Source organism: Juglans microcarpa x Juglans regia, chromosome 8D (genome assembly GCF_004785595.1).
Source record: "Juglans microcarpa x Juglans regia isolate MS1-56 chromosome 8D, Jm3101_v1.0, whole genome shotgun sequence".
In the NCBI taxonomy this organism is placed as follows: Eukaryota; Viridiplantae; Streptophyta; class Magnoliopsida; order Fagales; family Juglandaceae; genus Juglans; species Juglans microcarpa x Juglans regia.
The window spans coordinates 20234639-20248183 of NC_054608.1; the positions used below are offsets into that span (position 1 = coordinate 20234639).

General features: G+C 36.5%; 1 protein-coding gene and 1 non-coding gene across 2 annotated transcripts; both read right to left on the bottom strand.

Moving 5' to 3' along the window:
• Positions 1-276: 276 nt before the first annotated feature.
• On the bottom strand, positions 277-383 carry LOC121243790. The gene has a single exon (XR_005936277.1). It is a non-coding gene; the product is annotated as a small nucleolar RNA R71 (small nucleolar RNA).
• An 8358-nt stretch (positions 384-8741) lies between these two features.
• On the bottom strand, positions 8742-10448 carry LOC121241944 (glucan endo-1,3-beta-glucosidase-like). The gene is made up of 2 exons (XM_041139802.1): positions 10256-10448; positions 8742-9818 (listed from the first exon to the last, which is right to left on the bottom strand). Exons 1-2 carry the CDS (start codon positions 10431-10433, stop codon positions 8797-8799), a joined length of 1200 nt encoding a protein of 399 aa, XP_040995736.1. The 5' UTR covers positions 10434-10448; the 3' UTR covers positions 8742-8796.
• Between the last annotated feature and the right edge of the window lie 3097 nt (positions 10449-13545).

Consider the following 13545-nt stretch of genomic DNA (forward strand, 5'->3'; position numbering starts at 1 on the left):
TTTAATTTCAAACTTGGAATGATTCCATTGATTCCACATTTTCATGGCATGGAATTCGAGAACTCTTACCTTCATATCAAAGAGTTTGAATAGGTTTGTTCTACATTTATGGACTAGACATGCACTGAGGAGGTTATTAGACTAAAGTTGTTTCCATTTTCCTTGAAAGATAAGGCTAAAATGTGGTTGAATTCATTAAGACCTAGAACCATAGGCACATGACAGGAAATGCAAACTGAATTTTTGAAGAAATTATTTCCATTACATAGGACAAATGCACTTAAAAGAAAAATCATGAACTTTACCCAAAAATATCCTGAAACTTTTTATCAAAGCTGGAAAAGGTTCAAGGATCTTTTTAATGCTTGTCCTCATCATGGTTATGAAAATTGGCGAGTGATAAGTTTTTTTTTTATTAAAGTTTGACACCTAAAATGCGCCAATTTGTACAAACCACGTGTAATGGAGAATTTTTCAACAAAGAGCTTGATGAATCATTCTAATATTTTGATTACCTTGCTGAAAATGCTCAATCTTGGGACACAGCTGATGTGCATGATAGGTCTAGGCAAGTTGAGTCTGGTCATGGAAAATATACTTTAAAGGAAGATGATGATTTGCATGCTAAATTAACCTTGTTGTCCAGAAAAATGAAGCCATAGAATTGAAAAAAGTAAATAAAGTGTAAGATGTCCCTAAAATTTATGAGAAGTGTGACATATGTGAGGATCATGGACATTCAACTAATGAATGTCCCACGATCCATGCTTTCAAAAAAGTATTGTTGGACCAATCTAATGATATAAATATGATACATAAACCATATCATGGTCCTAACTCTAATTCTTACAACCCAGGATGAAGGAGCCATCCAAATTTCAATTGGAGGAGTGATCAGCAGGAAGCTCCAGCAACATTGGCTCCAGTACCCTCTCAACTCACAATTCAAGCACCTCCAATGGAAAAAAAAGGATTTGAGGAGACGGTGCATCAACTGCCAAACACCTTGCAACAATTTATGCAAGGTCAAGCAACAATCAACAATCAAAATTCTCAAGCAATAAATGACATTCGGAACACACTTACAAAGATGACTATAGCCTGGAGCTCCCGAGAAAAAGGAAAATTCCTGCACAACCTCAGCCCAATCCACAAAGTCAGCCACTTCAAGAGGCAGTTGAGAGTTCAAATGTGAGGTAAGTGAAGGCAGTCACTACTTTGAGAAATGGTAGGGTGGTGAACATTCCAGCTCAAGGTTCAGACAAGGCTGGTAAGGTCTCTAAACCTGTACAAAATGAGGCTGGAAAGAGCAAGGTTGAACAAACTAAAACTAAAATTGAAAAGATTACATGTCCTGGACCTGCTCCTTTTCCTCAAAGATTGGCTCCCCTGCACAAAGACAAACACCAATTTGAAATTTTAGAGATATTCAAGCAAGTTAGAATTAACATCCATTTGTTGGATGCTATTCAACAAATTCCTACCTATACTAGGTTTCTAAAAGATTTATGTACTGTTAAAAGAAAATTAAATGTGCAAAAGAAAGCCTTTCTTACTAAATTGCTTGTGTTATGGGAAGTTCAAAAATTGGCCATGCATTGTTAGATCTTAGTTCAAGTGTGAATTTACTGCCTTATAATGTATATGAGCAGCTTGGTTTGGGAGAATTAAAACCAACTCCAATCATTTTACAACTAGTGGACAGATTAATTAAAATGCCAAGAGGGGTTGTTGAGGATGTCTTAGTTCAAGTGGATAAATTTGTTTTACCCTCTAGATTTTGTTGTGTTGGATGTTCACTTGACACCAAAATCTTATTTTCAAGCACATGTGATTCTTGGAAGACATTTTCTTGCTACTTCAAATGCACTGATAAACTGTAAGAGTGGTGTTTTAAAGCTGAGTTTTAGGAACATGACCCTCGAACTAAACATTTTTAATATTTGTAGGCAACATCAAGACTTGGAAGATGTACAAGAAGTCAATTTGTTGGAAAGTATCCTTGAGGAAGAGGCCTATTTGGCATATCAACCCACTAACCTGCTATTTGAATTAGAAAATATTTGTGATCTCATCATTAATGACACCCCCACTGATGCTTCTCCTATTTTTAATGCAGAAAATAAATTTGAAGCTAAATGAAGGCCTAAAGTTGAGCAACTCCCGCCATTGACAACAAGTTTAAAGCCTTCAGTAGATGAAATCCCAACACTAAAGCTGAAGCCATTGCCGACTGACCTGAAGTATGCATTTTTGGGTCCTGACAGCACCTTCCCAATGGTGATTTTAGCCCAGCTCACTCATAATCAAGAAGGTAAACTAATGGAAGTCTTGAGACAGCACAAAGGTGCTATTGGTTGGACAATTACAGATATAAAAGGTATAAATCCTCTTGTGGGCACTCATAGGATTTATTTAGAACAGAATACTAAAATCTCTAGGGAGATGCAAAGGAGACTAAATCCTACCATGAAAGAGGTAGTAAAAACAGAGGTGTTGAAACTACTTGATGTTGGAATTATCTACCCTATTGCGGAGAGCAAGTGGGTAAGTCCCATTCATATAGGTCCAAAAAAAACTAGGCTTACTATTGTGAAAAATGATAAGAATGAACTAATTCCAACTAGGATTTCTACTGGTTGGCGAATGTGTATAGATTATAGGAAGTTGAATGCCACCACTAGGAAAGATCATTTTCCTTTGCCCTTCCTTGATCAAGTGTTAGAAAAAGTTGCTGGCCATGATTTCTATTGCTTTCTTGATGGATTTCTGGTTACTAACAAATAGAAATAGCACCTGAAGATCAGGAGAAAGCAACTTTTACCTGCCCGTTTGGCACTTTTGCATTTAGAAGAATGCCTTTTGGACTATATAATGTACCAGCTACTTTCCAAAGATGTATGCATAGTATTTTCAGCGACATGATTAAAAACAGTTTTGATTCATGGATGATTTTTCAGTATTTGGCTGTTCTTTTTATGCATGTTTGACTAACTTACAAGTTGTTTTAGCTAGGTGTGAAGAGAAGCATTTGCTTCTCAATTGGGAAAAGTGTCATTTCATGGTTCAACAAGGCATAGTTCTTGGTTACATAGTCTCATCCTGAGATATTGAGGTTGATAAAGCTAAGATTGAGCTTATCTCCAAACTTCCTATACTCAAAACAGTAAAGGAAATCAGATCATTTCTTAGGCATGCTGGGTTTTATAGGAAGTTCATTCAAAATCTTAGTTCAATCTCTAAGCCCTTGTGTGAGTTACTTATGCATGATGTTCCTTTTGAATGGACCTCTTCCTGTCAAAATACTTTTGATAAGCTAAAAATTTTACTTACTACAACCCCTATCATGCAGCCCCCTGTTTGGTCTATTCCTTTTAAGATAATGTGTGATATTAGTGATGTAGCCATAGGAGCTGTACTTGGACAGCGTAGAAATAAGTTCCAACATGTCATTTCTTATGCAAGTAGAACTCTAAATGAAGCCTAAAGAAATTATTCTACCACAGAAAAAGAACTGCTTGTTGTAGTTTTTGCATTAGACAAGTTACGAACTTATATTTTTGGTTCTCCAATGGTTATTTTTACTGATCATGCAGCGTTAAAGTATCCATTGTCGAAGAAAGATGCTAAACCAAGATTGATCCAATGGATTCTTCTTCTCCAAGAATTCGACCTTATCATCAAGGACAAAAAAGGTGCTGAAAACGTAGTTACCGACCACTTGTCTAGGCTTACATTTGCTAAAATAAGCACATTGTCTCTATTCTTGACTCTTTTCTTGATGAACAATTAATGTCAGTTGAAAATCTGCCTTGGTTTGTTGATAGAGTTAATTTTTTGGTAACAGGACAAACTCCACCCAATTGGAGTGCTCAAGACATATGAAAATTTAAGCATGAGGTAAATTCATTCTTCTATGATGATCCTTATTTGTTTAAATATTGTTTGACCAAATCATAAGGAAATGTGTGCCTGATCAAGAAATACAAGCTGTTCTTTCCTTTTGTCATACTGAGGCTTGTGGGGGACATTTTTCAGCACATAAAATCATTGCAAAAATTTTACAAAGTGGTTTTCATTGGCCTCAAATGTTTAAGGATGCGTAAAATTTTTGCAAAACTTGTGAGCCATATAAAAAACTAAGTACAATCATTAAGAGGAACATGATGCCTTTACAACCCATTTTAGTCATTGAGATTTTTTATTGTTGGGGGATTGATTTTATCGGGTCATTTCCATCTTTTGGTTATTTATATATCCTAGTGGCAGTTGATTATGTTTCTAAGTGGGTTGAAGCCATTCCATGTAAAACAAATGACCATAAGGTAGTGCTTAAGTTCTTGAAAGAAAACATTTCTGCTAGATTTGGCATGCCTAGAGTTATCATTAGTGATAATGGAACCCATTTTTGCAAAAAATCCTTTGCTACCCTCATGAAAAAATATGGTATACACCATAAGGTTTCCACTCCATATCACCCTCAAACAAATGGGCAAGTTGAATTAACTAAAAAGGAGCTTAAGCACATCTTAGAAAAAATAGTCAACCCCAACAGAAAAGATTGGTCTTTAAGACTGATTGATACACTTTGGACTTATATGACAACTTTTAAAACCTCTCTTAACATGTCCCCTTATCACTTGGTATACGGAAAAACATGTCATCTTCCCGTTAAGCATGAACATAAGGTATATTGGTCTGTTAAACAATTCAATTTTTCCATTGACCATGCTAGTTCTGTGAGAAAGTTTCAGATTTCAGAGTTGGATGAGCTTAGACGAGATGCATATGACAATTCCAAATGTCAAAGGAGCGCATGAAGATGTTACATGACAAGCACATCCAGAGAAAGAATTTTGAGCCCAATGAACAAGTTCTACTTATTCTCGCCTCCATCTATTTCCAAGCAAATTAAGATTGAGGTGGAGTGACCCTTATTTAGTTAAAGTTGTGTTTTCACATGAAACTGTTGAGATTACTAATCCACAAAATGGAAATTCTTTCAAAGTAAATGGCCAACGCCTTAAACAATTTTTGACAAAACTTTCACCTGAGGATACTTCCATTCCTTTGCAAGATCCTACTCATTCTAATGATACTTAGTTTATTTCTATTTTGCTTTAATTTTTCTTTTTTTTTTTTTTTGTTCTTTATTTCACTTCTATGTTCTTTTTCTTTCTTTCTTTTCTTTTGTTTTCTTTTTCTTTTTCTTCATTCTATCTTTTTAGGTTTAGCACTGTTTGTTTTTTTTTTCTAGTTTCATTTTTACTTTCATGATCCCTTCAGCCATCTCAGATATTCCCTTCGGCCCTATTTTCTTTCTTACCTTGTTTTATTCATGTTTTGCAGTGAGGACACTGCCCATTTTTAGTTGGGGGTAATGAGAGTCTTCTACCACCTAGTCTCTCAGGATTTATAATTGTGGGGTCTTAATTTTTTTTCTTTTTGCTGCCAAGTTACTGTTTTCACACTTCTCTACTTAAGATCAGATAGTTGCAATCTTGGGCTACACTAATTCCCATTGGTATAGGTTTAAGTTCAACACAGGACCTTATGATATTCTTAGCAACTCAAACTTAGGTAATGTATTTCAAAGCTATTGATTGATGACCTTAATAGACACAAGCAGATACTTATGTTGTTTGTTTGATGTCAATCAGTGGTTTCATCTAAAGAAACTAACAAGAACTACAATGAACCATATCTTAATGGTCTAGGAAAAGTGAAAGAGATACTCCACTAAAAAAAAAAAAAAACTGGAGGTACAAATATTTGAGAAAAGGGACAGGCCAGAGATCAAGAAAAATAATTGGTGCAAGTACATTAGAAAAGGCTGACTATCACCAGGATTCTCCTTAAAAAAAAAAAGAAAAAAAAATGGAGTCTTTCAAAGTGTGATAGAGTAAAAGCCACCAATATAATGGTTTTGAATTAGAGTAAAACTTTTTGTTTTTTCTTGAAAAAGTTGCTAGGCTAAAACTATTGTGAGAAATCTTGAAATCAACAATTTATAATCTGTTCACACACTTGATGCACTCAAAGATCTTTAAATACATTTTTCTTGTTTGAGTTCTTGAGAATTTTATAAGCCTTTGTGTTGAGCTATAACCTAACCTGACTACATTCTAATACCCAAGACCTCAATATGATTTGATCCTTTGTAAAAAATTTTGAGTTCAATGGCTCACTCTTGGATCCTTCATTTTTTTTATTGCATTATTTGCTAGAGACTAGCAAAAAGCTAGTTGAGGGGGTGTGATAAAGTGTTAAAACTGCATGATTAAGCTGTTTAAGTGAATAAATCGTTTAACCAAAAATTGAGTTAAACACTTAATTATGCAGTAGATTATGATACTTGAGTTAATTGATAAATTCTGATATTTTGCACTTGAAAAGATTTATAATGCAGTTGTTCCACATCAAAAATTAATATCCCAAATTTTACTCATCTCATATCTTACTTATATGTTGCAGGGCACTATTGGAAAAGAAACACAAGGGTATTCTTGGAAATACCCAACTAGCACGGCAACACCTAAAAGAATGCACTAGAACATGGGCTAAGGGACTATGAGCCAAAACAAAACAAAAAAAAAAAAAAAAAAAAAAAAAAAAACGAAAGAAGGATGAAGTTTTGGAATGGGGCGTGGGAGTGGAAGGCATAGGAGCTGGCCTCAAGCTGGGCAGTAGACTCATGCATGAGGAAGTGGAAAGGCAGCGTAGGATTGTGGTCTAAAAGGGTGCAGAACCAGCCAACCAATAAAGGGAAGAGAAAAAAGTCGCATAGGGTATAAAAGGGGATTTTCGATTTTCGTTTGGTGGTTCTATTTTTGGTGGTTTTTCAGACTTTTGTTTGGACAAATTTATTCTTCATTTTGCTATTTTGGGAAGATTCTGAAAGGGGGATAGAGTATTTGGATTCAAAGATGTTAGGCTAAATTTCTAAGCTTAGGTTTTGGGGAGTAACCCAGAAACAGATTGGTTTCATTTGCCCTTTTTCCATTGATTTTCATTTCACAACTTATTGAGTTGCATTGTTATTATATTCGGAGAAGTTTGGAATTCTTTCTCATGAATCCTGATCTATTGTAACTGTTAGGCATAACTGATACTTGAGCTGATGCAAGTTTTTTATAGACTTCTTTCATTGTACATCTAGCTTTGCAACTCATAAGGGAAGTTGGCTAAGACATAACTTGTGCATGATTTAACACATCTTCCAACCATGATCCTTACGAATGGGTTGGTAGTTGAGTAAAGAGGGATTTGAGCATTTTTCATTAACAATCTGTGAAAGGGTACCTGCAGCTTAGGTGTTTGATACTTTATCTGTTAGGTATTTATTTTCCTGCAATTTAGAATTTTCTTGCACACACCTCTCTAATATTCATTTGTTTCACTTCCTTCAATTTGCAAACAACCAAAAAACCATTTTATAGAAAGATCATAACCATCATTTCCTCAATACCCTCCACACCAGATCATAAGCATATATTCTTGTTTCTCTCTTTAGCTATGTAAAAACTCCTTTCTCAAACACGTTCATTGTACAAAATGCAACTCATTATATGTTTACTTCCGCATGAATACTGTTGTTCCTATGGAAATGACCTTGGAACTCCTCCATGTACTACTTTAATAGCTTCTACACTTGGAAGATAGATTTAGAAAGCCACCGATGTTATTGGAGGAAATATCAATCTATGATGCTAATCCTGCGTGTGTCTGTTTGGGTGCTAAAATCCTAAGAGAAATGCTTTAACCACAAAAAGATTTCACAAAAGTAAATTCACAAATTGATATGGTTTAAAGTGGTATGCTAGACAGTAAAGTAACTTTTATTATAAAATAAATCTAACATCTCACATGAGATCACGTCAGTTTGTAAATTTATTTTTGCGAAATCTCTTTACGACTGTAGCACTTCTCAAATTCTAAATACATGACGTCAGTTGTCAGGTTTGAAGTGAAATAAGGATAGATGTTGGGAGGAGCAAATTAATTAACCCAACAAACAAGTAGATTAATGGATCGATCCTTGGTATCACATATATGCAAGTCCATTTGAAAGGAAGAAACTATTTCATATAAATATGATATAAAAGGGATTAATTAAGATCCTAGACGTGGGTATATAACACATGTTCCTTGCATGCATATAACCACCATCAGCCACTTGATTTGTAAATAAGATTAATATTCATTTATATATATATATATATATATCAGATGTATCATGTTCCAAGGTTAAATAATCCACTTTATATATCACTTTTATGAAAGGGCTTTATAATAAGGTTTGGATAATCCTAAAGCTGTGTTCGAGAAGGAATAAGATCCCACCATATTAGTCATTTCACATCATATTGATAGGTAAATTGACTAAAATATTCTATGTTTTACTCTAAATAATACTATCTATTTCACGTGAATGGAGAGTGATTTATAGGGAAGCGGAGAGGGTCAAGGAAAAGTCATTATTCAATCATGCCCACTAGACCATGCCTCAACTTGGTGGTAGGATATCGACCACAAGGCAAGCTGCCTATAGGACATTTGTTCGTGCAACACGTTAAGAATATAATATAAATAATTAAATCTACTTCTTTTAATAGTTTAAACTTTTAAGATAAATAGTAATTCTACACAAAAATAGTAGTTCATAATATCTTTTTGATCTGTCTGTTTTTTATTTTTATTCTTGTCAAGATACTGCACAAAGATATGAACTCGTGGGCATGTTGTAGATAACTTATTTATTCATTAAAAGAGTAGTTGTGGAACGTTACATTTAGATTATTGAATACATCGCATCAAGACACTGTTATTTAGAGCAATATACATGTAAGTATATTTATTGGCATCGCCAAAACTGATTTGGTACTTGGGTTGTTGGCTCGGGGAGAAGAGACCAAAATGTCTCTCAATTTCTGAAGTCTTCAGGTTTTCATCAAACATGGCAAACAAATAAGTTTCTATTGCTTGTCCAGGCCTCATTGGAGTCCCACCCTTCACATGATTAATCAAATTCTTGTAGAAAGTGCCTGCATTTTCTACGCTTGCTCCATCAACCCCTTCTGATGGCCAACCGCTCTCTGATACAACGATTTGCAGATTAGGTGCACCAGCTTTCCCAAGAGCAGAGTAATGAGCATCCAACAATGCATCAAAAAGATTCTGGTACCCACGATTACCTTCTGGGTCTGTGAACACAACCCCTGGAGAAGTAAACAAGGCATATGGAAGGGAAATGCTTTGAGGGTTCTTGGTATAGGCAAAGTAGGGATACACATTGACTAGAAATGGTGCTCCATTGCTAACGAGGAAATCGACGATTGGCTTTATAAATGAACTTGCTGCGCCACCAATGAAGGAGCCTTGTGATGGAGGATATGCATTTTCCACCAAAGTTGTGTCAATGGATGTTGACACCTTGATTTGGTCCTGTAAATCTGCAGCTGCAATTGCATTGCTTATCTTTTGCATGGCAGGTAAAACAAATTGGGCTTCAGCATCACTTGGATGTACTTCGTTCCCGACAGCAATGTATCGGAATTTGACATCAGGCCAGTAGTTTCTTACGTTGTTCTGGACCCATTTTGTTGCTGTCGCAGCATCAGTGAGGGCTTGAAGGTTGTTGTTGGGGATGCTGATGATTAGCTCAATGTTTGATCCTCTAAGGGCGTTCAGAGTTGGTTGGTTTGGTTCATAAATCCGCATCCTTCCAATGCCATTTCTTTTGCATAGATTTATAACATCTGCTTCAGATGGGAGATTGTTGCCATTTCTTCCATAGCATACGCCAACAGATTGTGCGCCTGCATATCAAAATTGGGCTAAGATATGATGAGTTTTTAGTTTAATTAGGTATTGGCAGGTTAAAATGTTCCTAAACAAAGATTTTAGGAACAAAGTATAAAAATGATAAGTAACCATTTTGGTCTAAAGTACTTGCAGAAGATAATTCTATGAACAATACTGATTCCATCACTCGGAAACAGTTGCAGAAGAAGTAAAGCCAAACCCCATGAACAACTACATTTTCAAGAAAACAGAAAAAATTACACTAAATTCTTAGTTCAAACAGGCCTTTTTGGATCAAAATAGTCATATGAGGACTACTGATTAAGGGTGAAGTCTGAGACAGAGAAGCTAGAGCTTCTTGGATTCTCACATCTCAGACCAATTTAGAGCTCAACATCAAAAGATTAGGCGATGCAATATGCAGAGACACAGAGAGAGAGTATTAGGGCACCTGTTAGTTCTAGGCCAGATGAGAAAAAACCAAGTAGCAGCAATATGGGAGCCATAAAAGCTTTGCAATCTTTTGCATCCAAGAAATTCATTTGGGTAATTAAAAAACGAGAAATTGAACCAACTCTATGGTTTAACACTGATATGCTTGCATTACCATCTCTCACATACGCCTTCATTTATGCCTTGGAATTGTTGAGTTTTAGACAATGTCCTATACCATTTGCCGATGACCTCTTCACCGTCAATCACTCCATTGACATGAATGCATAATTTGTGACAACTACCATCTCTTGCAGGAAAAAAAAAACCCAGATCAGGATTCTTAACCACAGACGTACGTAGGACTCAAGTAAAAACTCTTTATGTTACATTTATTTGTCTATGTCAGCTACAGAAAAGTCTTGGTCTTCAAGATGCATCCATTTTATGCAGCCTAACCTGTCCCAAATGGGGGACACGAATGGCTGTGGGAATCTGAAGTCGTCAAGGAAAGAATTCGAACCAGTAATTTGAATGTTTAGAGACGGTCCAAAATTATGTATATATTCAATCGACAAGACTCCGTACTCAACCCGTTTCTCTCAGAATTCGACAAGTATTAACTTCTAGTTTCTACAAAGTCTCGCAGTAGGCCAGGTACCTTTTTCAGGCGTGGTGGAGGATGATCGAGCGCGCTGTTTGATTGTGCGGTATATTCTACGTGTCAACAGAAGGAGATAGGCGAGAAACTTCCTTAATTTCTCATTGAGCATTTGTGGTTTTTATACACAGAATAGGACAAGAATAAAGCAATAATACGGTGACAATATCTTGAGAGAATAATAACAGAATTGTCTATTGTGCTATTCTAGAAAGAATATTATGTGTAAATGGCGTGAACCACCACTCTGCCTCTCTGGTGTAGCTGATGTGCAGTGCATGCTCGTCTGCTGTTTGTTGAAATGCTCCAGTGTTGAGTCAGTTATGCTAATACACCCCTTTGAGTCCAATAGGGTGTCAACCACATTGAGGCTCATTCCAAGATGATGAAATTGAGTAAACACGTCTACTATTTGATCCTTGGAGCTGCAGAAATTAACTTTTAAGGCTTTGGTAGCGACCCGATCTCTTACGAAGTGGAAGTCAATGTCCATATGCTTGGTCTTAGGGTGATATACTGGATTCACTGAGAGGTACGTGACGCCTATGTTATCGCACCATAGATTTGGAGCTTTGGACAGAGGTATGCCTAAGTCACGAAGGACAGTTTGTAACCATATGGTTTCAGCGGCAGAGGAGGCAAGAGATTTTTACTCTGCCTCAATTGATGAGCAAGACACAGTGCTCTGTTTTTTTTTTTAACTCCACGAGATGAGATGATGACCCAAGTAGATGCAATAGCCTCCAGATGATCTATGGTCATCGGGATAGCCCCCCAATCCGCATCTGAATATGTATGAAGTTGAAAACTGGTTTGTGGTTTGAAGAGCAGGCCAAAATTGATTGTAGCCTTGAGGTACCTTAGAATGCGTTTGACGACAGTCCAATGTGAGGTCTTTGGGTTATGCATAAATTGGCATACCTTATTCACTACAAAAGAAATTTCTGGTCGAGTGAAAGACAAGTTATGAAGCCCTCCAACAATGCTTCTATATAGTGTGGGATCATCAAAATCTGGTGAATCATGTTTGGACAGCTTCAGTGAGTCTGCCATAGGAGAGGAAATGGGTTTGGCAAGAAGCATCTTGCTTCAAGTAAGTAGGGACTTAATGTACTTCCTCTGAGACAATAGCAATCTGTTTGACAGATGATCAACCTCAAGACCAAGAAAGTAAGAGAGAGTGCCGAGATCTTTAACTGGGAAGGCACGGCTTAAGTCTTGAATGAGAGTATCAATAGCAGACTGATGAGATGAAGTGAGCACTATGTCATCGACATAGACTAGAAAATAAAGCTAAACTTTATTGTGGTTGAATATGAAAAGAGAGGGATCTGCCTTAGAGGAATTGAAGCCATAGTTGAGCAACCAACTGCTTAGTTGAGCAAACCATGCTCTTGGCGCCTGCTTGAGGCCATAGATGGTCTTGTGCAACTTACAAATGTAGTTTGGTTGAGCTTGGTCCACAAATCCCTGAGGTTGCTGCATATATACTTCATCAGTTAAGGAACCATATAAGAAGGCGTTTTCTATATCAAGCTGTCTTAATGGCCAAGCACGAGTAATTGCAATAGAGAGTATTAATCTGTAACGCCTATCCTTGTTGTGAGACTTTTTATAAAATGATTTTTAGAAAGGACGACGGGAATTACCTTTCGATTTAAAACTTTTTATTTCCATACCCAGGGTGCAAGACTCTACGTTATAAAATAAAATGTACTTTGAGAATAAAAGAGGTTTACAACGGAAAAACATCAATCTTTAAAATAAAAAGGCCTCTCCTACAATTAAACTCTCATGCCTAGACTTCCATGCTCTTCCTCATGGGCCGTGTCCGTGCTGATGCGTACTTCTCATTCGGTTCCAGTGGGGGAGGGGCATGCATAAAAACTAAAATGAGTCGATGACTCGTAAGCATTACTTCATACAGTTAAAATATAACAACATGGGTTTTTATTCATGCATTCATCATACCATACATACTATACGCACATGCAAACGTGCGTTCATTTGAAAACATCACTGGACGGGATTTTTCTTTAAAAATTGGCTTTTTTTTCGTAAAACATGTCTCCCGTCAGTGCTTTCACTTCTTAAAGAGTGTGATGCGTTCATACATTCACACAGTCTTTCTTATCACTTTCATTGGCCAGTACACACTGTTACACCCCGTGTGTTGGGGTTAGCGGTCTTCCTTTAGACCCAGACTCTGCCCGTGGCCACAGGTTGGTAATCCCTTTTTCAATCAGGGGGCAGCACTGGGTACACTACCTGTACTACTTACCCGACATTGCAATCTGCCGATTAATTGGTACCATTTTCATTCATTCATATGGTCGTTACTTATTTTCATACAGTAAACGTTCATTTCATTTCAGTCATTTCTTTCAGTTCAGTCCTTTTCATTTAACAATTCGTTCATAGAAAAACATCCTTTGAAAGCATGGGCTTAAACATCATCTTTCATGGCATCCATAAAACATCAGTTCATAGCATCCTTAAAATGTCAGTTCATATAGACCTTTTAAAACAACATACTTTCTTCGCGTCAGTTAAAGCATCAGTTTAAAGCATCAGGAATAAGCCTTAACATTTCTTTTTGTGGAAAATACAAACAATAGACACAACGTATAGTCATCCATCCATATGCG

Coding starts and splice junctions, on each gene's coding strand:
- LOC121241944 (XM_041139802.1), bottom strand. CDS start 10,433: ATGAAGGCGTATGTGAGAGATGGTAATGCAAGCATATCAGTGTTAAAC. Junction 9,819..10,255: donor ATCTGGCCTAGAACTAACAG/GTGCCCTAATAC, acceptor TTTGATATGCAG/GCGCACAATCTGTTGGCGTA.